This window comes from Drosophila persimilis, unplaced genomic scaffold (genome assembly GCF_003286085.1).
Source record: "Drosophila persimilis strain 14011-0111.01,24,50 unplaced genomic scaffold, DperRS2 tig00000191-arrow-pilon, whole genome shotgun sequence".
In the NCBI taxonomy this organism is placed as follows: Eukaryota; Metazoa; Arthropoda; class Insecta; order Diptera; family Drosophilidae; genus Drosophila; species Drosophila persimilis.
In genome coordinates, this window is record NW_020825298.1 from 1,028,738 (window position 1) to 1,051,585 (window position 22,848).

A 22,848-nucleotide genomic window follows, 5' to 3' on the forward strand; every position below is an offset into this window, starting at 1 on the left:
AAAAGTATTTGCCCCTAAGCCGCCCTAAAGTATGCAGCATTTGTTGGGGATTATTGCGGTCATGTCAGAGATTTGCTCCCCTCTCTCTCTCTCTGTCACCTCCTGACCCTAGAAAGGCGCCCACCTAAGCCGGGTCACGCAGTTAATTATTATAAACTGACAAAACTGTTTTGTCCTGCTCCTGCTCCTGCTCCTGCCCCTACGCCTCCCAAAAGGTAACCAATGCCGGACCAACTCTAAGTCGACACCCTGGCTAGGGCCCTGTCTATTTAATTAACACGAAAAAAAAATTGAGTTAAAGTTTTTTTCCGAGTGGCTAGGATGGGGTGGGGGCAAAGGGCGAGTGGCAAATTAATTTGCGTGCCCTGTCGAGCCCCCTCTCACGCGCGCTCTCTGACGGACATAAACTTCTAATTGGCAGCACATTCCGCATACGCCGCGATGGCCCATGTAAAAAGTTTTCCCACCAGCGCCAGAGCCAGCGCCAGAGCCAGCGCCGGCCAGGAATGAGTGCTGATGAGGGGCCACCGCAGGGCCAGCGAGCGGCATCCTGTGAAAAGTTTCGACGTTTTGTGTGGGCAAAAGTTATAATAGATTTTTAGTTTCACTCATTTAGTTGAAATATTTTCGGGTCGGGGTCTCGGCATAGATAGAGGAGAGAGGAGCGTGGAGAGTGGAAAGTGGAGAGGATAAACCATACAGCCTCCACTCTTGACCAGGAAAAACTAATCATTTGTAGTTATGGACAAAGTTGACTTTTTGCAAACAATGTTGGAGATTGAATTGAATTGTTTTTGGGGTTGCTGGATTATTTTGTTCGCAGAAAGTCAACCGCATTCGGGGTTTCAATGGGAGTTCTGTAAACTGTGTTTTTTAGTTGGGGCTGACATTAATGAGGAATGCTAAATGTTTTGCTGTGAGTTTTGCTGAATATTTTGTGTGAAATAGCTGTCCGAGTGAATAGTCATTTGACAGAGAGAACTCTGTGAGAACTCTGGGAAATTAAATCATATGTAGCTCTCGTATGTTATAGTCTTATACCCACCTATCTGGGGCTTGCTCTAGGGAATTCTATAGTTAGGGATTCCCCACACAGTAGCAACAATTGTGGCAGGTCCCTCATAGCCCTCCTTCCGTTTTATCGTTTCGATCTTTCCCCTCCAAAATTTATGGCGAAACCCAATTATATTTATTTATGCATTCCCGAAACTAATCCGCCTGTTTAATGTGCTAAACTTCCCCCGACAATCGCATATACCATTGTCACCAGAGCTCCGTCTCGTTCCCTCCCCAGTCCCCACTCCGTTGGAGCTCCGTTTGGGAAAACTTTCCTCTGGTTCTTGGGGCTTTTGCGCTGCTCCGCCCTTCCAGAACTCTCCCCTGGGCGTCATGCTGTCTGTGCTTGTGGCTTCTATCTGCCAGTTTTATGGTCAGCATTCTCGGCTGCTCTGCTTCTTGTCTGGCGGGGTTCATATATCTTTAATTTCTTATGCTCCTTGTTATGTCAGCACATAGCCATAGCATACTTTTCAGCGCACCAAACTTGAGTTGCTGTCATTAGCGGGAGAGATTCTTCAGACGGAGGAGTGGAGACGAAGGAGATGGAGATGCCGCCTTGGCTGTTTGTGGCTCATAACTGGGTCAACAATGGCAGGAAGAAGCGAGCTCTTTGAGGTCCGTCCCCCTCCCCTCGATGCTGCCTCTGTGTGCTTCCTTTGTGGTTATTCCGGTCGTCGGGGCCATCGCCCGTTTACAAGTCAAGTGCCGCGCATAACACCAAAAAATTGTGTAACGAAAACAATTTATTTTGCTGTAGAACTTGACGGCTACGGCTACCCTGCTGCTGTCATTGTCAGCCATCCAGATTTGACAGCGAGTCTGCCCCCGAATGGTTTTTGTGGGCTCCGCTCTCCCTCCTCCCAGAGGCGAAAGTTTCGTCCGTTTTGTTAGTTTTATTCGCACACTTCGCACTCCTCTCGCCTCTGCTCTGCATGTCAGCATTCATCTCCGTTCATTTAGTCCAATTTGTTTTAATTTTCGACACGACAAAATGTGCTTTTTTCTGTTTTTGCTGGCATAATGTTTTGTCAGGTTCGCGGAGGCGCATCCGCGGAATCCCTTTGTGGCATTCAAATGCCAATTGACATTCATTTTAATCCTCGCTACTCACCTTTTAATGTGACGTGTTCATTTCAGCTCTCATTTGGCTTCCACTGACTCCCACTGGCTCCCATAGGCTTCAATTAAATTTCACTCGCAAAAAATCAATGAATAAATTTGTAAATTACATTTCAATTTTCATAGCAATGCGTTTTGTGTTTTTGACACTTCGGCAGAAGCATTCTCCATCAATATTTGCATTTAATGCGTAAACTGAAAATCAAATATTTACGGCCGGATGCACTTTTGGGACTCTGATTGTGATTTTGATTGTCCTCGTGAGGCGGTGGGGGCTCCCAATTTGCATATTTTTCAAGTGGGCTTTAAGCCAAAACTTTAAAAAAGAAATTATGTTATAAATTGAACCAAAACTTTCCTAAAGTTGAAACCTAATGGCAAATGTATTTTGCAGCACCTGCTGAGAGCCACCCCACACCTCTCCGCTCCCCCTCCCCCAGGCCACCGCTCCACTGACCGAAACGTGACAATTTTAGCCAAGTGGCGAACGGAAGCCGAAAGCCGTATGCAAACATTGCAGTCAGTCACTTGGCCACATGTGAGAGCAGCTGCTCCGTCGAGTCGGTCGATTCAGTCGGTTCGATTTGCGGCGCTTACAGCGGCTAATGCAGCAGCTTAGCATTTGCATAAAGATTTGGAGCCACGGGAAGTGTCGGGGAGGGGGCAAATCTGCCACAAATTGGAGCAAAGAGAGGAAATCAAATAAAGTCAAAGTGCAAGAGGAGGAGGCATCAAAAGTAATCCCCAGATGTCATCGTCTCCGTCTTCGACTATATAATCCGCAAAGAGACAAATTATGCGCGCAATCAAAAGGCAAGCAAACCGTTAACAGAAAACTGCGGAAATTGGCCAATGAAGCAGTGCAAAAAACTTGCTCGGATCAGCGCCTGGGGCGGCACTGAGTTGGCCGAAAACTGAAAGGGGCCGCGGCCAAATGCAAAAGATAAACCTAATGAAGATTGCCATTGCTGTTGGCCAATTGTTGCCACTGCAGCGGCGGAGATTAGCTTTGGCTTTTTTGTTTGTCTTAGCAATGGAAAGAATTAGCAGCAATTAAAGGAAATTTGCAACGAAATGCGATAAGTGCGGCCGATAAATGTGTTTGAAGTTTCGCTGCCTGAAAGGTGAACTCAAAGTCGAGCTGCTGGCCAATAGATGGCCGGCCTTTATGGTCCGGAAAACTGGCCACTGAAATGTGCACTCCCCTGGAAGAGTGGGCCATAAGTGGGTCAAAGTGGGATTCCTGATAAGTGGTCAAAGCAGCAACGAGATATCGGCTGAAAGAACTTCTTTTGAGAAACCACTTCCTTGTTGAACTTTCTGTTCCATTTGGCCTGGTCTGTGATTTCCTAATGCACTTCTGTATTCGAATATTTATTAGCTGGCCGAGGTAATGGTTCTTGAAACAATATTTCCACTCGAATGGTTTCCTTCATTAGAAGAAAATATCTTAAAAAGTCCACAAGAAACCCAATTACATAAATTACTATACAAAACGGCACTCGTATTCCCTCGTGTAAACTGACAGCCCTAAATCAAAATGTAACCATCATTTAAATGCCGAAGAGACGTATGTACCCCAATCAAACTGCCATCTCTCCCCACGCCGAAACTGAAGCCGTAAAGATGGACGTGCATCGTACGTACATCGTGTCTCAATATTTTGACATCTGCTGTCGAGACTGGGACGAGTACAGGCCATAATGAGATGCCCGAATGCTCCCCGCGCTTTGTTTTTGATAAATTGATAAGGTCTCTGATAGGCACAAATTACAGGCCGGCCGAACAACCTCTGGCTGGCCAATTAAATCCGTATGGGCCTAATCGAAATCAGAAAAATGTAAACTTGTTGTGCATCTTGTGAATGGGCATTGAGAAGCAGCAGCCACCAGAGCAATATTCAAGGCCGCAAAACTGGTTCTGTCCCATGCCAGCCATACCTGGGGCTTGCCTGGGGACGAGGGGACGAGGGGACCTGAGGGGCAGGTAGGTGTCAGAGGCATCTGCATTTCGATGAGTCAGTTTACGGGTCGTTGTTGTTGTCGTGCGTCGCTCTCAATGGTCAAGGTCAATTCGCGTCTCACGATCTGACAAATTGAGCTAATTTAAATATTTGGAGTAAGGGAGGAGAAATCAAATTAGAATATATTTATGCGCTTCTTATGGAAATCGCCCACGTATCGATTCTCATGCCAAACTCTTGAAGTTTGAGGAAGTAGAGCATAGCTGACATACATATATGGATGATTGACCTTTGGTCGATGAGCAGGTGAGGGCCTCTAGGGTCACTTTAAAAGCGTTAGAAAAGCAATCTCCAATCGGGTAAGCGTAGATACATATAAATAAATACAATATATAAGAGATATATTCCTGCCAATAAATATAATAACTATTCTTTCCACTAAATCCATAATAAGCCTTCTCTTAGCGATGCCATGTAGCACCTGGTAGATCCTTTGTCCTTCCGATTTATATTTAAATATATATTGCATACAAAGTGTGTGTAAGCAGCAGTAATGGCCATAATAGTGCACAAAAGCTTACGCATTGTGTGCAATCTTCATACATTGTTGCGATTGCCATCAATTAAATGAAAAGCCCCGGCAATTTGCATGGCCATGCAAATGATGTGCACTAGGCGGGGGAAAAACCAGGGGGGGGGAAACGAACCAAACCAGAAGATGAAATGAAAAACTTTAGTTGCAATCGAAATTGACGTAACTTGCATTTATTTTGCAGGCGAAAGGCCACACTACTTTCTAAAAGCGAAATCGAAAGTTGTCATGATGTGATGAGGGAAATGACTCCTTGATATTTAAATATCGGTGCAGAAATCAACCAACAGACGAACCTTACTGTTGCTGCTGTACATGGGCGATGCTCTTCCACAGATACTCGTATAATCGGGAATTTAAGATAAGAGGGGCTTGAACTCTACGAAATCACAGTCACCAATGGTAACCACCTCAACCTCTTCGAACCTACTTCCAAAGCATTCCTCTGTTCAGATAACAGCAATCATTAGCTGCTCTTATCAGCCAGGCAATGGATTGAGTACAGATCCCGTTGGACTGTGTGCGAAGTGTCTGTCAGTTCGGTATTGAAACGAGTGGCGTGCAGACCGTGCCGGGACCTACAAGACCCGAAAAGAGTGACGTAAAATGTCCAATCTGCGATCCTTAGTCACTCTTATTGTCTGGGTGACCCTTTGCCTAATGATCTACCTGATACCACCGAATCAGTCGCGTGAGGATGTGCCCCTATTAATGGAACAGAACTTTCCGAACGATGAAGAGCATTTGATTGACTTCGGGAACTTCGGCTACATAATAGAGCAGTCCCCCTGTGAGTCGGATACCAGGGGCCTGATAATAGTCCACACAGCTCCCAACAACCATGAGAAACGTTCGTTGATACGCGAGACCTGGGGCGGAGTCGTCCACAGTGCCAGCAGTGGGTCACCACTTCGGTTGATCTTTGCTCTGGGCAACATTCGAAATAGCTCTCTGGAGTCTGCGATTCTGGAAGAGCACTCTCAGCACGGGGATCTTTTGCAGGGCAATTTCATGGATACCTACAGCAACATTACCTACAAGCATTTGATGGCCCTGCAATGGTTCAACTACCACTGCAATCGTGCTCAGTTCCTGCTGAAAGTGGACGACGATATCTTTGTGAATACCCCGACACTTTTGGAGAACCTAAGAGACCCGAAAGCATCCAATAGCTCCAACAGACGGCTCCTAGACGGCCTCATACAGCAACGCAGTGGACTTCTGCTCTGCGCGAAGAGAGAAGGAGATCGTGTTGCTCGGTCGTATCGCTCCAAGTGGCGTGCGAGCTTCAAGGAGTACTCCGACTCTCGTTACCCCGACTTTTGTCCAGGCTTCACGGTCCTCTACAGTCCAGATGTGGCCAGGAAACTCTACGCAGAAGCCCAAAGGTCACCGTACTTCCGCCTGGATGATGTCCACATCACTGGCATACTGTCGAAGCGTCTGCACATCCCGATCAGCGATCTGAGTCCGTACGTCATGTATCCAGGGGAAATGGAAAGTGTACTGAAGGGGGAGGAAATACCCACCGAGCAAGTGGAATTTCTGGTTTCCTGGCATAACTTAAACCCCTCACAGATGCGATCGCTCTGGTCATTGTTTGGAAACAACTAACTGAAGGACAAAGAACCTCTGAGGTTCCGCAATCTGGAGCCCCTAGCTTCTGTGGCCTCAGCTCCAGCTCCACCTCCAGCTCCAACTCCAATTCATTGCGAGTCAAGTGCGTTCAATTTCCTTGGGAAACATCTGGCTGAATGGATGGATGGCTGACTGACTGGCTGACTGGATGACTGGATGACTGACTAGCTGGCCGACTCCTCATCAATATAAATCACAACAACAAAGGCCCTTGGCTAACTGGCTTTGGACATTGTTTAGCAGAACAGAACAGAGCCCGAGTCCAAGCCCAGAGCCTGCAACTGGAACTGTAGCTGAAACTGATTACCCAGAGCCTCGAGTCGGACCCAGAGGCGTCCTTCCTTCCGATCCCAGTTCACATTTCTGAGTGATGTTCCCGAGGCAGGCGCCATCCTTTGTGCTCATTGTTTTCCGAAAGTTGGTAGCTTTTTGATGTCTGCGTGTGTGCGAGTGTGCGTGTGTGTGTGTGTGTCTGATGGATGCGTTGCAGCAGCTGTTTTACGGCAACAATGGACCGAATGGAGCGGAATGAATAGCTGCCATGTGGAATATGGCCATGATTCATTATCTAGATGGCCATTCAAGTTCATTTATACTTCTGGCCCGCCCTTTCTGCACCCGTTCAGTCCTGTCCTGCAAGCTTGTGACACAAAGGACACGCCACAGGTCCTTGAAAATGGAAAAAATTAGCTCTTGAAATACTTTTCAAGCTCGTGCTTGTATTCGGATGTGTTTAAATGTGGATCAAGTGAACCTTAGAAATATATTGATTGCTTTCAATGATAAAAGCCCAGTCGAGTTTTATTTCTACTCTTTTGCACAAGAACTATGAAACCAGGCATCAATCAGATAACAAATGATTGTGCGGCTTATCAACAAAAACAAAATGGAGGTAAAAGCCACCTTTGCATATAGGTTAAATATGCACATACATATGTTGACTATTCAAAGGTTATGAAAGAGATAAACACACGGTAATGGTACACATACAATAATCGTTCATTGGGGGTTTGTTGCCAGGCTGGCATTTGGCTTTATTTCTGATATGTTCCTATCTGATTGGCCATATCTTGTTCACAGTTTCCCATCGCGATAATCTCGTAGTGGTAGTGGTAGTGGTAGTGGAATCCATTCAGGTTGGCAATTTGAATTGCAAAGAGAGGCATTTTCCGACTTATCTGGAGCTGTCCATCTGGCCCCCGAGACATGCGAGTGCACAGCAGCAGGCCAGTGCAAACATTGTCCGAGCCATATCTAGCCGTTTGTATCTGTATCTGTATCTAGATCCCATTCTGCATCTACGTCGGCGTCTGGTTCCCATTCTCTAATGTCTGGCCCAGACAGCCACAGCTGCTGGCCAAGTGCAATATTTAGCACGCCACAAAGTGTTGCATATGCAAATTATTACAGACATTTTGTTAATTGTCTTGAAAATCGTTGGCCAGACACGAATTTATTTGGCAATCAATCTCTAATCTTTAATGCTGCTACTGCTACTGTTCGTAATAGCATCATGTGCTGGCGGCCATATCTTATCAATGGAATGGACGAGTTTGGAGTTTTAAAATGCTTGAGGCAGCCGCAAGACGTTGATAAGCTGATAGGCTTTAATTTTCTTTCCTTTAGGCTTCCACGTTAGGTTATTCCATGGTGATTCCAGAAAGTTTCATTAATGAAACGAAATGGGAAGTGGTTCAATCACCTAATATCTTTATTGACATTTAAAGATTAATGAAGCCTATTTAGCGACATCCAAGTGAATGATGACTTTTAGTGGGCAATTACAGATTAGATAGCTTATTTCGGACGAAAAATGAGTGGTATCTTTTCGTAGATCTAGAATATTTGTGGTTGGTTCTACAAGCCAGATTAGATTTTGTTTTGGTTGTATATTTTTCGATTTTATTTTCTTATTTATATTGGTTTAAAACTTGTGCAAGTACAGTACTACCTCCTACGCACCATCTTTCATTCGAGGGTTTTCCCAACGAAGCATCTGGTATTCTGCAGGTACAGTCGTAGGTATGATATGTGTGATATGCCATATCAATGTCACCCAAATATTTCCCTTAAAGACTGGCCATATTTTTCACATCTCATTCCCATACAAAATAAAAGAACAATCAGCCACAGTGATGCCGACGTCGTTTTTATCCCGATTCTTTCGTTTTGTTTGACAGGAACAATGGCATTCCATTCCCATATACATATGTATATAGCACATACATACACATACTCGTATTCCTATGGTCGTCATATAATTTTCAATATGCCCCCCACCATTCACTATATATATAGTTAGCCTTTCTCTCGCTGTGTGTGTGTGTGTGTGTGTGTGTGAACCATTTTGGTTCTTCAATTTCATCAGTTTTTCCCCTTCCCTCTTGTCTCCCCTCCTCTCCGCTCTTTTATTTATTTTTTTTTTTTTTTGAGTTTCATCCTGAACCAACAATGGACGAGCGAGCAATCCAAAAACGAGCATCCATTTTCGATTTTTCATCATCAATGGCGAAGCACTTCTTCTTCTGGCTTGACTTATTTCTTTGGCCATCTTTTTTTGCCTTTTTCCCACCCCCCTTTTGTTTCCTGCAGTTTTATTGGAACGCTTTTGGCGCTTTCAGAGCGCGCGTGGGGCGGTCGTCGCTTGGCGCTCGGTGGGCTGGGCAGCTTTTTGCCTTTTTATGACGGGTCGCTCTGGCCATTGTTTACTTCCGCTTCCGGTTGGCATGGGCCACGGGGGCATTCGAGTGAAGAGAAGTGGCGTGGAGTGGCGCGGAAGAGAGCAGCGGACTGGGGGTTTGGCGTATGCAAATATTTTCAACATGATTGCATTTTTCTCTTTTGATTTCTTGCCTTTGTGTCTCTTCCTCACACCACAGAGTTCTTCCTCTCTCCCGCTCTCTCCTTCTCCCGTGTTTGCGCTCTCCTCTGACTTTTTATTGTTAATCGAATTGATAAAATTAAAAAATATATACATATTTATACATACATATTATACCTTTTGTATACCCTTGACGAGGGTGATACGAATATGTGCTGAAGATGGGCGGGCGGATGTGGCCAGTGTTTCAGCGTACCGAATCCTTGGACAACAGCATGGACTTTCAGATATCGTCCTTCAAGAGTGTGTCAGCCTTCGGTCTTCGGTCTTCGTCACTATCCTTTCATTCCTGTGATATATGTATGCTTAAAGTGGTAAAGGGGGAAATTGGCTTCAAGCCGCAATTCCATTCCATTACCGGTTAACATTTGGTGTCCCTGTCACAGCTATATCTCTTATCTCATTTGTCATGCAAGAGACAGCCTCTTTCTGTGGAGGAGATGGAGGTAGCGCGGGAGGTCGGGCCGCCCCACTCACATGTCGCTTAAACGTAATTAAATGAATTTGTTTATTTTACAAAATGAGCTTCGCACTTTTCACGCGCTTTTAAGCTCATTTTGAGACCTCCTTTTTTTTGGTGGGCGGCACTAATTAAGTAAAATATTTACGCATGCCACATTCGGCGGTACGCCCAGCCCAACCCGTTCCCTTGGTCCCATCTTGGCGCTTGCCTTTTTAAACGCTTGCCACGCTCTCCTCCTTCCACAGGGAACATTGTACGTACATTCTCATTTTGTGTCGTGTAAATAAAAATTAAAACCCACTCACTTTTTGGCCCCACTTGATGCTCTTTTATTTTCCATTACGCTTTCCTTCGGTTTGGCTTTGGGTTTGGGTTTGGGTAAAACTTTTAAGCGACTTTTTGTTGCGCGTGTTTAATTTTTAAAGACTTTGTGTTTTGGCGGTTTGCATTGGGCTTGCGTTGAAATTATGCTTACGAGTATGTGTGTGTGTGTGTAACTTTGACTAACTTTTCTTTGTGTTAAACTGTTTGAATATCCTTTTAATAAAACTCAGCTCTTTTGATTAGGTAATTCTGTAAAGAATCCATAGGAATCTGTAAAGATACAATATTATTGGCTCTCGAACATTGTTCGACCAAAACCTATAAAGTCTTGCTCTATACCAAATAAACTAAGGATTAGTTTATGGTCCAGAAACTTTGGCTATCAAACCTTCTTTTATATTTCCAAGAATAACCTATAAAACTGTTCCCTCCCGTTTAATACTTTTCATTGTTCATACTGTTCATTGAACGATCGAGTTTATTTCTATCTATTGCTAGACAGCCCGATGACTTTTAATCAGCAAAACAGTTATCAGCGAAACTCAAGTCGATTGTCAGTGCGTCATGCACACGACACGTATGTTGTTCGGGCTTTTCTCTTTTGCAGCATGCGCCTGTGCCTCTCCCATGTAAAGTACTCGTATGTATAATGTTCTCCTTTGTGACACGTCTTGTGGGTACAATGCGATTAGTACAAGAAAGGTTTATCCTAGAATCTTGTGTTGTTTATCACTAGAAATCGCTGAGGCTTAGAAGCGTGGGTACGTCCAACAAAACTATCAAAAGATAACTGCATCAAACATGAAACAGCGCAGTAAGTTTGGTCATAAATCACATCTGGCCAACGAGTTACTCAACCAAGTTGACTACTCGTATGAAATACTGCTGGAAAATCTCGTGCCCGCACAGATAATCAAATGTGGTTCAGCTGTCAAATTAGTGGAGCTCATACACATAATCCCATATTTGTATGTGCAGTGCACACAGAGTGGCCTAAGTGACAGCTACAAATCGCTGCGAATTGGACACGAAACAAACTAATCATGTATGCCCAGGCAGATCCTCCGACAAGGAAAGGATACGAGCAGTCCTAGAACAGAGAGGGAGAGAGAGAGAGAGAGGAGAAAGTGGGATATCCAATCGATAAATGCATGCAATGCAGGATGGAAAAAGGCAAAAGGACACACATAAGCGAGGACAAAGGAGCAGGAATAAACAAGCAGGGCAAAGGCCAAGAGGAATGTTGTTTTTGGGAGAGAAAGAGTGTCAGAGGAGCCGGAGATAGAGCTAAGTCGGAGCTGGGACGCTGGAGCTGGGGTTGAAGTTGGAGTTGACTTACTCCCAATTGGTATTGGCATATTGGGCAAAGTTTTCCAACGCCAAAGTGGATTGCCCCTTGATTAATTAAAAGCTCTTTGGTGCTGCTTCCATGTGGGTGTATGTTCTCTGTATGTGGAAATTCACCTTTTCCCAGTGTTCCTTCTGTTGTTCCCAGGTCCTTGCGCCTCTTCTTAGCCATGGGGCTTTGTGTGGGTGTGGGTGTGGGATGGTGTGCTATTGACAAAAGGCATTTGCAGCAGTCAAGGACGCAATCGAGTTGCCATTGCACATTCAAAGGACTCGGCAAGGAGGAGATGGAGAGAGCCTGAAAGCTATCCGGAGAGCAGGGAGGCAATCTATCCGGAGAAACAGTAGGAGCGGGACATAGCGTGGCATGAGCTAGAGAGCTAGAAGTCGGGCAAAAACCCCAGTTCCCAAAATAGTCCTTTAAGTCCTACGCAAAATGTGTGCCAATTTGGGTGTTTGTATTGTGTGTCCTTTGCTAATGGCTTCCCCAGCTTCCAGCTGTTACGGAATTCGTAGCAGGATCTAGTATACGAAGTCCCCCACTGAAGCGTAAATCAATTGCCTGCCAAAGCAGCAAAAGACGTAACGAAGTCGGGGACAAAGAGACCAAGACTCGAGCTAATTGCCTAAAGGTGACCCAGCCAAATGCCAGTCCTTGCGATAATTAACATCCCAATTAAGTGGGAAGTCCCCGCCACAATCATGAGCAGTCTCATCCGCATCCACGTCCAGAGACAATTTGAGTCATTATATAATCAAATGAACCAGAAATTGGCCAAACAAACAGCTCCTCAAAAAGGTAATGTAATAAAGCAATGAAAAGAGTCACAGCCACTGCCACTGCCACTGCCACTGCCCCTGCCATAAGCTCTAAATATAGCGGGGAGATGGCGTGACCAGATCTCGCATGAGCATCGATATAAAACATGAACACGAACCAGAGACGTGGGTTGTGGGGCACTGGACTGGACATCGAGTGCAAACATGGAGCTAACGGAAGAGCAGCCTGTGCTGTCTGTCTGTTTGGAAGATATGAGGATTAAGAATGCTAAAAGCGAATAAAGAGAAAGACAGGTTGAAATTTTATTGCGTTTGTGTAGTGCAATGATTGGGAGACACGATTGGGGGATGTACTCAAAATGTTTCCTATGGAAAGAAAGTAGCATTATTGAAGGAACGGAAACTGGTATGGTGAAAGGAACTCTTAAGAATCTTAATCTGGAAATCTCACAGCTTTTTCATTATACGTCTCCTTAAGAGCTAGAATTACCCAATAGTAGTTCATCATCTTTAAAATCAGAATGTTAGGTCTGAAAGAATTGGCAAACATCGTTCCAAAGGCTTCCTAAATATCAAAACATCATCATTTATTTTCTTGAATAACTTCGCAGAATAATTAGCCGTATATCTTTAAGATGGCAATCATTTCTATAGCTATTTTCTATAAACTATCCCCACTAAAATACATGTTTCGTTTTAATTGCAACTTTCCTCTTCTTAATAGGATGTTAATAGCGCTGTCATCAATTTCAATCTTCCAGCAAATCAACTTCCCCCCTACGCCATGTCTTATTAACCCATCATCAGATCCGCATAGGAGGTACCCTTCCCTTACCCTTTCCGAGAATCATCCTGAAATGACCAACCAACCTTATTGTAGCTTTATCAAGTGCCGGCCATCCTACAACCTTAAGAAAAAGTTCTGTCCAGCTCTGGATACCATTAACATGAGTTCTCGTGTCTCGCCTGCGATTAGGAATGGGGGAAACCGGTTAACCTATGGATTCATCCATGGATGAAGGCCAACATCCAAAGGGACCAGGGGGGCAGAGTGCCCAGAGTCAGGCCTAATGGCGCCAACGCCGATTACCAGAACATAGACATTAAATGCAGAGAGGAAGTGACATTAATTGCATTGATTTAGCGTGCCCTCCAGTCCAGCTAGGCACTGATAAAAGTTAGCCAGGGCTCTATTATTGAGTGGTGGTTCCATACGAATGTCCAGCAGGAGGATGGTTGTACGACGGCGTGGAGTGGGACTCCGAAATGCAAATAAGTGGGGTGTCCGTGTCTGTTCCGTTTAGGCCAGTCAATGCGTATGCAGCTCCAACTATTTGAAATTGTTACTAATGAGAAATTAATTTGCAAAATGCTAATCAAGTGGTTGCATTCGACAGGCAGTGGTGGGCCATTTGGTCGGATCTCCATTCTAATTCCATTGCAAACGGATCGAAACGAGCCGAACCGGGGGATTTAATTAAGGCGATTGTCAGTAGAGGTATTTTGACATAGGCCTGGCTTGGACTAATGTCGATTTAATTGTTTTCAATTGCCAGAAAAAATGAAAAAGAAGTCTAAAATAATTAAAGCAGGCTTTAGCAACGTGATTCACAAAACCAAGAGCGGGCCTTGCCAGTATGTCTTTCCAATCAAGTGCCTAAGCAACATGTTGCCACTAAACAGTACACTGTGCTACAGAAAATGTACGTTTATGAAACGTATGAAATGGTAACAAATGCAGAGATCACAATAGAGAGTTTTGAGCTTACAACGTTGCATATCTGCTAGCTATCCGAATATAATATATAATATTTTTCCATCGGCTTCGAATACGCAGATCAAGAGTTATACTTATTAAACTCTTGTAAAATGTACATTCAAAATTTTGAATTTTGTAGCACAGTGCTATTGTTAGCCCAGTGCTGTACAGCGATAAATAAGCATCGCGCCATAAATACTTCATCGGACAGACAATTTGGGGCGTGTGTTACATTAATCAAAACCTGTGGAATATTTCACCTGGTGGTTGCACTGCTCCTTCGCCGCATTGGGAGTGCAATCAGCATTTCAATTTGCTCAGACGCCCACGCGGTGGTCACTTTTTATAGTTTCGTGCGTGCATGCGAGTGTGTGCATGCGTGTGAGTAATTGAATCTGCTGATTGATTGATTGTGATTGATTAATGATATTTAAAGTGCGTGCGTGCTGACGATGTAATGGCAGTGCAGCTTCTTGGAAATGCGCCTCGAGGCAAATCAATAGAGTAAACACTTTACTTTAGACAGGAAAAAGAAAGCCGAACAAATTCGAATTTACCGCCATTTGAAGAGCTCTCTGACAAAAGCTGCTCGCTTTGCAACTCACCTGCGTGCTGCTCTGTTACAGCTGTGCACAAACATCACATACGGTCACACTCTCTTGTTGCCAAAAAAAAATGCGCATATAAAACCGAACGAATTTCTTGAGAAAAGCGAAAAACAACCGAAAAAGGATATTGAAAATGTCTGTGCTGCGCTTCCTGGTGACGCGGCAGGCCCTGGCCGCACTGTCCAGGCCGACGTCCATCAATCTGCTGCAGAATCGGGCACAAGTCGCACTCGCCTCCACTCTGGCGAGCAGCAGCACCAACAGCTGTCTGAAGGCAGCCACCACAATTTGCGATGGGAATCCCTGCGAAATGCAGATTAGAGGACACAAACGCTTCGGCCATCAGCAGGAGAAGACCCCTCAAGTGACCAAATACTTCCATGGACTCATCCTGAGTCTGTTCATCATATCCGTGCTGGATTGGGGAAAGTAAGCAGCGAGCCATAAAGAAGACTACTACGTACGTTCTGTGGCTAAAATGGAATCTATTTTTAGAGTGAAACGTTTGCTGATGCCCAAAGTGGATGCAGATTCCGGCCAGCGTCCGTCTTCGGCAGCTGGCGTGAATGGAGAGGACAGCTCGGATGACTCCGAGAGCGACGATAGCGATGAGGATGAATCCAGCGGCGGCCTGCATCTGCATGAGGGCAAGAAAATCAGGGAAAAAGTTGGTTTCCGCGAGCGCAAGGTACCATCCATCTTATAGGAAGCTGTTCCCCTCTCTTTTCCTTCATTAAATTGTTTTCTTTTACCAATATTTTTGTTTTTTCTTTTATGTTGTCCCCATCTATATGTATTTTGCGTTGCCTTTACACTCCACACACACAAACCCATGAAGATTATTGAGTATGAGAATCGCATCCGCCAGTTCTCCACGCCCGATAAGATCTTTCGATACTTTGCCACTGTGCGTCTGCAAGATGCCACACAGACGATTGTGTGCATGACACCCGAGGACTTTCTGCGCTCCATCTATCCGGGCATCAAGCAGCCAGATGGTAAATCTTTCATCCTGTTCTCATGCCGTTCCCATCCTTCCCTCCACTAACATCAGTTTGTCTCATCAGTTCCCTTTGGGTTTTTGTTTTTGCCTGTCTACTACTGCTCGTACGATTCCCTAAGCTAAGCTAAGTTAATGTCCTTTGCCTTAGATCATTGAGTATGAGAATCGCATACGTCAGTTTTCCACGCCGGACAAAGTATTTCGCTACTTTGCCACCATCCAAGTGCCAGTGGCCGATGATCGTCATGAGGTCTACATGACACCAACCGATTTCTTAACCAGCATGACGCCAGGCATGAAGCAACCCGATGGTATGTGCTTGATAACCAAACAATCAAAACCCCCACTCAAAGATAGCAGCGAAATTGGTTCTTTACTAATACTCTGAAAGTTTCATTATGGATTAAGTTTACTAAACGGACTTTTTCTGCTTTTTTTAGGTCTTGGTCTGGATCAGTATCGTCGCTATGATCCCAAGGTAAGGCTTTGATTATTTACGAGGCTCTTTATAGCTGAAAATAAACCGTGCTTCCCCTACAGTCTGTTGGCGAACAACTGAACCTTCACTTGGAGAAGAACAGCATCTTCTATAAGCTGGGTTCCTATGGTCTCATCACCTTCTCCGACTACATTTTCCTGCTGACAGTGCTCTCAAGTAACTCAATTAAGGAGATATCTATTCCCCTATTAATTTGTATGATTCTTGCCCAGTTTCCCGACGCCACTTTGAGATTGCCTTCCGCATGTTTGACCTGAATGGCGACGGTGATGTAGACTGTGAGGAATTCGAGATGGTGGCCACTCTGGTGAGATCGCAGACGAGCATGGGTACCCGACATCGTGATCATGCCAATACGGGCAATACCTTTAAGGTAAACACGGGGTAAAAGATCGATTGGAGTGTGATTGTATGAAGGAGACCGAAAGAGTACCACCACATGTTGTACTAAACGAATCCTTTTTGTATATTTTGTATATTCTCTGTCTTTTGGCTTTGATCCTATATTGAACGCGTGTCTAACTGTGTACATATCAAATCTTAACTTCCCTCTGTTTTTGACGTACTTACAGTCCTTGAAGGTACTTTTGTGTGATAATGCTTATTCACTTCTTTTGCCTTCTCAAAATCTGTACATACCTTTATCTTAACCCCAACACCCCCATATTCTCACCGAACTAGTCAAACACCCACCCACCACCATACACACACTCATTATTTGCCTCTCCGCTCGGAACGTAACTTACGCACCTGCTCCCATGCACCCCAGATTAATCTTCTTGATGTTTCTGCCCTAACTTTTATGGAAGATCAGTGACAAGTTCTTTGAAATCCTCTCCACAGGGCGTGAATTCCGCTTTGATCACGTACTTCTTTGGCCCTAATATGGATGAGAAGTTGACGATTGAAAAGTTCTTGGACTTCCAAGAGCAGCTACAGCGTGAGATCCTCTCTCTGGAGTTCGAGAGAAAAGAACCCAATGATGATGGCAACATCACGGAAGCTGATTTCGCTGAGCTCCTTTTGGCCTATGCGGGTTATCCCTTGAAGAAGAAACAAAAGAAATTGAAGCGTGTGAAGCGTCGCTTCCGTGATCATGGCACGGGCATATCCAAGCAGGATTATCTGGACTTCTTCCACTTTTTGAACAACATCAATGACGTGGACACTGCCCTGACCTTCTACCACATTGCGGGCGCCTCCATTGATCAGCAAACGCTGCAGCATGTAGCCAAGACAGTGGCTTTGGTCAATCTATCGGATCACGTGGTGGATGTTGTCTTCACCATCTTCGATGAGAACAGTAAGGGCAATCTTCGGAGATATAATGGAATGCTATACAACCCTCTTTTATCATTGATTTAGACGACAACCAGCTGAGCAACAAGGAATTCATTTCGGTGATGAAGAATCGCGTTCAACGCGGCCTGGAGAAGCCCAAGGATACGGGTTTCCTCAAAATGATGCGTTCGGTGTTCAAGTGTGCCAAGGAGACCAAGCCCGTTCTCTTGGACATATAGTAATGGGTTCGCGGGGGTCCTTTGTGGACTCTTCTTCTACTTGTGCCCCAATCTTAGTCATTTCTCCTACGCTTATGGGTCTCGCCTTATTTATGTTTTTTGTTTTTAATTATTCTCTACTGAAATCGATTTTAGCTTTATCCCTATCCTGGGGAGTTCTTTGACGATGATGATTATATCTCTTGTACAGTTCACCAACTCTTGTGCGCTTAATACGTTTACTTTTTAATATCATAATAAATATAAATAATTAAATTAAAAGATAAGCCCCTATTTATAGGGCATTTCGTTCAGTTCATAGATATGTATGTATTTCTTATCATATGGATTAACCAAGCAGTAGTGATATATAAAAGAAAATAGTCCGTGCTTCATTCTATCGGTAATTATTACTGGAAGTCCACTGCGATTGCGATCCTTTCACTGGATTAGATGGACTTTATGTATAGCTGGAAAAAGGTAGGTGAATATAACTTAAAATAAAATATGAATGTTTCATTCGCTGTAGTAGGTTATACATATAGGAAATACTGCCTTACAGGATAGGAATGTCTTGATTTTAAGCAGGATTTTTAATCCTGTTTGAGAGAAACCACACCTCTCCTCACTCACAGTGGAAGTTAATAAAATAACTAAAATAACTAAATGATTCAATCATCGTATAGAAAATTCGTTCTTTCGATCCGTTTGGTGGCATCACAGTTAGGTCACCAGTTAGGTCCCCTGTTCCTCGACGTCCACATCATCCACACTCATACCGTACAGCTCCATGTCGTGCTGCTTGAGATGTGCCGTGTACGCATCCAGTTCGGTGAATCTCTGCTGGCACTCGCAGCACTCCAGCCAATCCTCCACCGAACTGTCGCCGTCATCGCTCTCATAGGCTGATTTCTGTTCGCCACTGCTCTCTTCCTCCTGATGCGAGGCTTTGTGGGAAGTGTAGTCCAGATAGTCCTGGAACCTCAATGGGCAGCGCAGGCACTTGTACCAGCGATCCCGGACATGGGTGACCATGTGCTTCTTGAGGGTCGAGCACTCGCGGAATGGCTTGCGGCACTTGGTGCAGCTGAAAGGCTTCTCGCCGGTGTGGATCATATAGTGGCGCTTGAGGTTGTGGCGCGTTCCAAAGGGACGGTGGCACAGCGGGCAGGGATAGGAGCGGCGACTTCTAGAGGGCCTCATCGGGGGAGCTGTGACTGTGGCGTCATTGCTAAGGGACGAGGATGAGTTGGCGCTGCTGCAGCTGCGTGGCAGGGGCGGGCGAGCAGTTGCAGGTGGCTGTATTGGTGGTGGCGGTGGCACAACTACCACTGGGGCGGGTGGGGTGTGCTGTGGTATTATTGGTACTAGGGTCACGGTCAAGGTGGGTGGTAGCGAGGGCGCTGCCGGTGGTGGTGTGGCATCCTCTTGATCCTCCTCTCCGTCGTCCTGCTCCTCCTCATCATCTTCTTCCATCTCTTCCACAGGATCATCCTCTGCTTGGTCCGCTTCTTCCGTATCCGGTTTCACCATGAGATTCTTGCTCTCGCAGTCCGCACAGCGCGTCGAGTCCTGCTCTATGGGCGGTCCCAGATGGCAGATCATGCAGATGAACAGCGGATCATGAGAATGCCTCCGGCGATGCTTCTTCAGATCGCTAAACTCTCGGAAGCGACGCTCGCACAGATCACAGGGAAAGGGACGTTCGCCTGAAAAAGGAAATGGATTAGTAAATGGTAAATGGTGGAACAGCGTACTGTCTGGGGACCGATCTCTCACCTGTGTGTATCATCATGTGGCGCCGCAGATTATAGTTGGACTGCACCTTCTTCCCGCAGGCGGCGCACTCGAAGAGATGCCGTCCCCGGCGGTTAACATAAGGGCGTCGTTTGTTTGGTCTGCGGGGACCATGCTTCTTCTGCTTGGTTGGCCGCTGTTCCTTCTCTTCTTCATCCTCTGATTGCAGAACAATCACTTGTGCCGGCTCCTCTTCTTCCAGTTCACAGCTGACGGCAGCCAGTGGCAGAGTATCCTCATCGCTGGGCTCTTCTGGATCCTCTTCTTGCTCTTCATCGCTGTCGCTTAGCTCGATCTCTGCCACAATGCGCTGCTCTACTCTGGGTATCAGTTGGATGTCGGGTGATATACGTTGCTGTGGCCAAATTCCTGCCAAGCTTCTGGCTGCACTGATGATCAAACCGGACGGTGGCTGTTCCTTCTGCTTTACTCCCTCTTCATCGAGCACAATGATTTCCAGGCGATCCTTCTCTCTCTCCAGACGACGCTGCCTTTCCAGCTCCTCCTGCTGCTTTTGCTGCTGCTGCTGCTGCTGCTGGCCGATTCTCAAAAGCAGCGCCTTGATCTTCACATCATCGATAGATACAAAGTTCTCCTCCGGCTCGTGGTACTCGTATCGAATGGCATCCTGTGGCAGCATCTCGCAGCTGGCATCGCAACACGACGCACTGCAGCAAGAGAGGGGGCATTCAGAGCAGCATTCCATGCAGGACGCAGCGGGTGGTGCTCCAGCGGAGCACGTAGACTTACTCAAAGTCAGCTCCATGGCCTGCAAAACAAGTAAAAGAGAGATAGAAATAGTGACACACCAATTAACAGTTACTTAAAGTCAGTCGTGTATGTATGTATATGCATCCCCCTCACTCTTGCTTATCCTTACCCGCAGAGGATCAGCGTCAACAAAGGCTGAGAGCAGAAACAATTTCCAACTTTCTGTTTTTTTGCGCTGCAAATTTTGCGAATAATATTATTGGCGCTCGCTCCCGGGTTGCCCGTCTGCCTCTGACGCCGTGCGAGTGAAGAAGAAACTGGATTCGCGGCTTCGGTGCTCGGGCTCAGCAACCTCTCGACAAAAGTCGAGTTTCAGCAGTCGACGCTGGCAGCGACGCCAACGTGCCCTGCCCCTGTCTGCCTGCCCCCTCCCCTGTTGGTGCCTGGTCCGTCTGCCTGGTCTGCGCTGTCTGTGAATCAGCGAAGCGCGAGAGCACGAGAGAAGGCAACTGCGCTGCAGGCTTTTTTCCAACACACGAGCGCAGCGTTGGCGTTGGCGTTGGTGCTCTGCCTCTCCTATCACCGCCCTATCCACTGTGTTTGCGTGCGTTGGTTGTTAACTTGATTTTTCTTTGGGGGGCGCTGCATGCCTGCCTGCTGCCTGGCCTGCCATACACACAAATCGAAAAAAACAAAGAAAATGCGCACAGGGCGGACCGAAAGCATGCCCCAAAGCTACAACAACACTGCAACTGCAACTGCTACAGCCGAAGCGGAGCAGCAACAGCAGCAACAAACTCACGATTTTCAAGATTACTCTGAGAGTGGAGCCCGAGCCAGAGGAGAGCCAAAGCAGCGCACCCAACAGACGGCAATCTCAATGACGTCCGAGCGCCGTGCGCAATAATTTTGTTCTCTTCGTTTATTTGTTGTTCTTTTTCTTTTCCATCTCCTTCTTTGTGCTTCCTGCCTGTTGCCGGTCTTCACTCCTCCCCTCCCCTCCCCACCCCAACCACTAGCACACCTTACGCCTTAGTGATCGGCCTTTAAGTGGTGAATAACATCGCGGGGAACGAACCCTTTTCGGTGGAAACTTGCACGAGGTTTTGGAATAGCGTGAGGTGAGATGCAGCGGAGAGAAAGAAGTACTGTAATGGCGTGTGAAATGCTCATTTGTATGCCTCTAGCGTGGGGGCCCATTACCCATTTCATAGAGAGTTCTGGCTCGGATCTAGAGATCTCCTCCTCCAATGCTTGGCTAGGCTCTCGATCCGGGAACGGGGGCAATGGAAACGGGAATGAGAATTGGATTGGATTGGATTGGCGATCGTGACTACAAGTACGAGCAACACCGCGCACACTTATTTCTTGTTGCTCTTTCAGTTTTCGCTATAAAACTTGTTTATATCGTATCCCCACCGTCCACCATCAACATCCACACGCTGCAAACGCCCACTCGGCCCGGGCCTGGGGGATTGCCGCCGTCATGAACATCCGTGTCGGGGCCTGGCTGTACATGCGCATGCCGTGTGCGGGTGTATGTGTGTTCGTGTGAGGCTGCTGCATATGTGTATATCTGGAGAGCAATGCTCGGCACGATAGTGCCCCCAGGTGTTCGAACTTTTTCGCAATGTGTAAATGAAATGTATCTGTATATGGAATGGAATATACATACGCGTAGATACATATACATACATATGTATAGGGTTTGGCAATCATCATGATATCACGATAATTGGGGGCAATCTGTTTTCGCAATTCCTTAATATTCAATTTTCATTGACTGCTAAATTTTTTCTCATATTTATTTATTATTTGCGCTTGTAAAACTGATGGGACCCTTTCTCAAGAGTCCTTTATTATGGACGACAGCTGGGCTTCTGTTTGACGAGAAAACTCTGCATCAGTGCTTTAATTTCGATATGATAATTAGTGGCAATCTGTTTTGGATTACATTTTCCTTGACATCGTACTCTTATATTACTACTAGAAGGAATGTATGTACCTTTGACGAACATTCTCAGGGTTTTCTTAATATGTGTTTATGGTATTTACATATGTAATTCCGAGAATTCTTTGATCATAAACGACAATTGTATTTCTGGTTAGAAAGAAATGCTGGGAAGGTAACACCTCCCAGGTGCTACAACTTTCCGCAATTTTGTTCTGAAATAAATAAATACGCATAAAAAACTTTGATATTCTTTTATTAAGCATCACGATAAACATTGGGAATTTGCTTTGAAAGTACATTTGCATTCACTTGTGTTTGACATGCCACTATTTTGTATATTTCTACCTTTCTAATATTCAACAGAGATATGCGTTTTGCAATACGTTTGAATATTTGACAATCACCCTTATTTGGAAGACATACATATATCATCTTCTTCTTTTCTTCTTTATTGTAAATGATAGATGGGGCATATCAATCGACTATCTCAGTACCTCCTTTAATATGCATCTATCCTTCACAAGACTTTAATTTTTCATATCCACATATGCATACATATATCCAAATAAATTTATAGTATAGATAGTGCAATGTATGTACGAATATGTGCAAAGGACTGGTAAGAGCAAATATCTCGTTTCCCCAATCTTTTTGGAATCCTAGACTTCGTGATACTTTAATTTGTTTTCCCAGAGTGTTGCATGCATTCTTCAAATGTTATAAAAAGGGGAACAGAATACTTGTTTTTATATTATGATTATTCTGATTATTGTTAATTAATTGTTTAGTTTTTAATTACTGTTCAAGAAAATCTTCTTTGGGTTTGTTTTGCCTTTCTACAAAATAAATACA

The 22,848-nt window shown here is 45.2% G+C and overlaps 3 protein-coding genes across 4 annotated transcripts; 2 read left to right on the forward strand and 1 right to left on the reverse strand.

Moving 5' to 3' along the window:
• The first annotated feature begins 5,339 nt into the window (after window positions 1–5,339).
• Window positions 5,340–6,347, forward strand: LOC6595456 (beta-1,3-galactosyltransferase 5). Its single transcript, XM_002020853.1, has one exon. It carries the CDS (start codon window positions 5,340–5,342, stop codon window positions 6,345–6,347), a length of 1,008 nt encoding a protein of 335 aa, XP_002020889.1.
• Window positions 6,348–14,651: 8,304 nt separating this feature from the next.
• Window positions 14,652–17,816, forward strand: LOC6595455 (calcium uptake protein 1 homolog, mitochondrial). Of its 2 annotated transcripts, none has more exons than XM_026988679.1 (8): window positions 14,652–14,962; window positions 15,029–15,221; window positions 15,372–15,531; window positions 15,977–16,014; window positions 16,077–16,191; window positions 16,248–16,408; window positions 16,879–17,338; window positions 17,401–17,816. In XM_026988679.1, exons 1-8 carry the CDS (start codon window positions 14,667–14,669, stop codon window positions 17,553–17,555), a joined length of 1,578 nt encoding a protein of 525 aa, XP_026844480.1. In that variant the 5' UTR covers window positions 14,652–14,666; the 3' UTR covers window positions 17,556–17,816. The 2 variants fall into 2 exon arrangements, with proteins under 2 accessions (XP_026844480.1, XP_026844479.1); XM_026988678.1 differs by lacking the exon at window positions 15,372–15,531 and adding an exon at window positions 15,685–15,847 and having other exon boundaries at window positions 14,667–14,962.
• Window positions 17,817–17,844: 28 nt separating this feature from the next.
• On the reverse strand, window positions 17,845–20,417 carry LOC6595414 (zinc finger protein 70). Its single transcript, XM_002020851.2, has 3 exons — window positions 20,212–20,417; window positions 19,314–20,100; window positions 17,845–19,243 (listed from the first exon to the last, which is right to left on the reverse strand). Exons 2-3 carry the CDS (start codon window positions 20,095–20,097, stop codon window positions 18,270–18,272), a joined length of 1,758 nt encoding a protein of 585 aa, XP_002020887.1. The 5' UTR covers window positions 20,098–20,100; window positions 20,212–20,417; the 3' UTR covers window positions 17,845–18,269.
• Window positions 20,418–22,848: the final 2,431 nt, after the last annotated feature.

Bases quoted from the DNA above. Each gene is read 5' to 3' on its own strand.
- LOC6595456 (XM_002020853.1), top strand. From the start codon at position 5,340: ATGTCCAATCTGCGATCCTTAGTCACTCTTATTGTCTGGGTGACCCTT.
- LOC6595455 (XM_026988678.1), top strand. From the start codon at position 14,667: ATGTCTGTGCTGCGCTTCCTGGTGACGCGGCAGGCCCTGGCCGCACTG. The intron at 16,015-16,076 runs GTAAGGCTTTGA...CTTCCCCTACAG, and splicing joins ATCGTCGCTATGATCCCAAG to TCTGTTGGCGAACAACTGAA. The intron at 17,339-17,400 runs GTAAGGGCAATC...TCATTGATTTAG, and splicing joins CACCATCTTCGATGAGAACA to ACGACAACCAGCTGAGCAAC.
- LOC6595414 (XM_002020851.2), bottom strand. From the start codon at position 20,097: ATGGAGCTGACTTTGAGTAAGTCTACGTGCTCCGCTGGAGCACCACCC. The intron at 19,244-19,313 runs GTGAGAGATCGG...TTCCTTTTTCAG, and splicing joins CCACATGATGATACACACAG to GCGAACGTCCCTTTCCCTGT.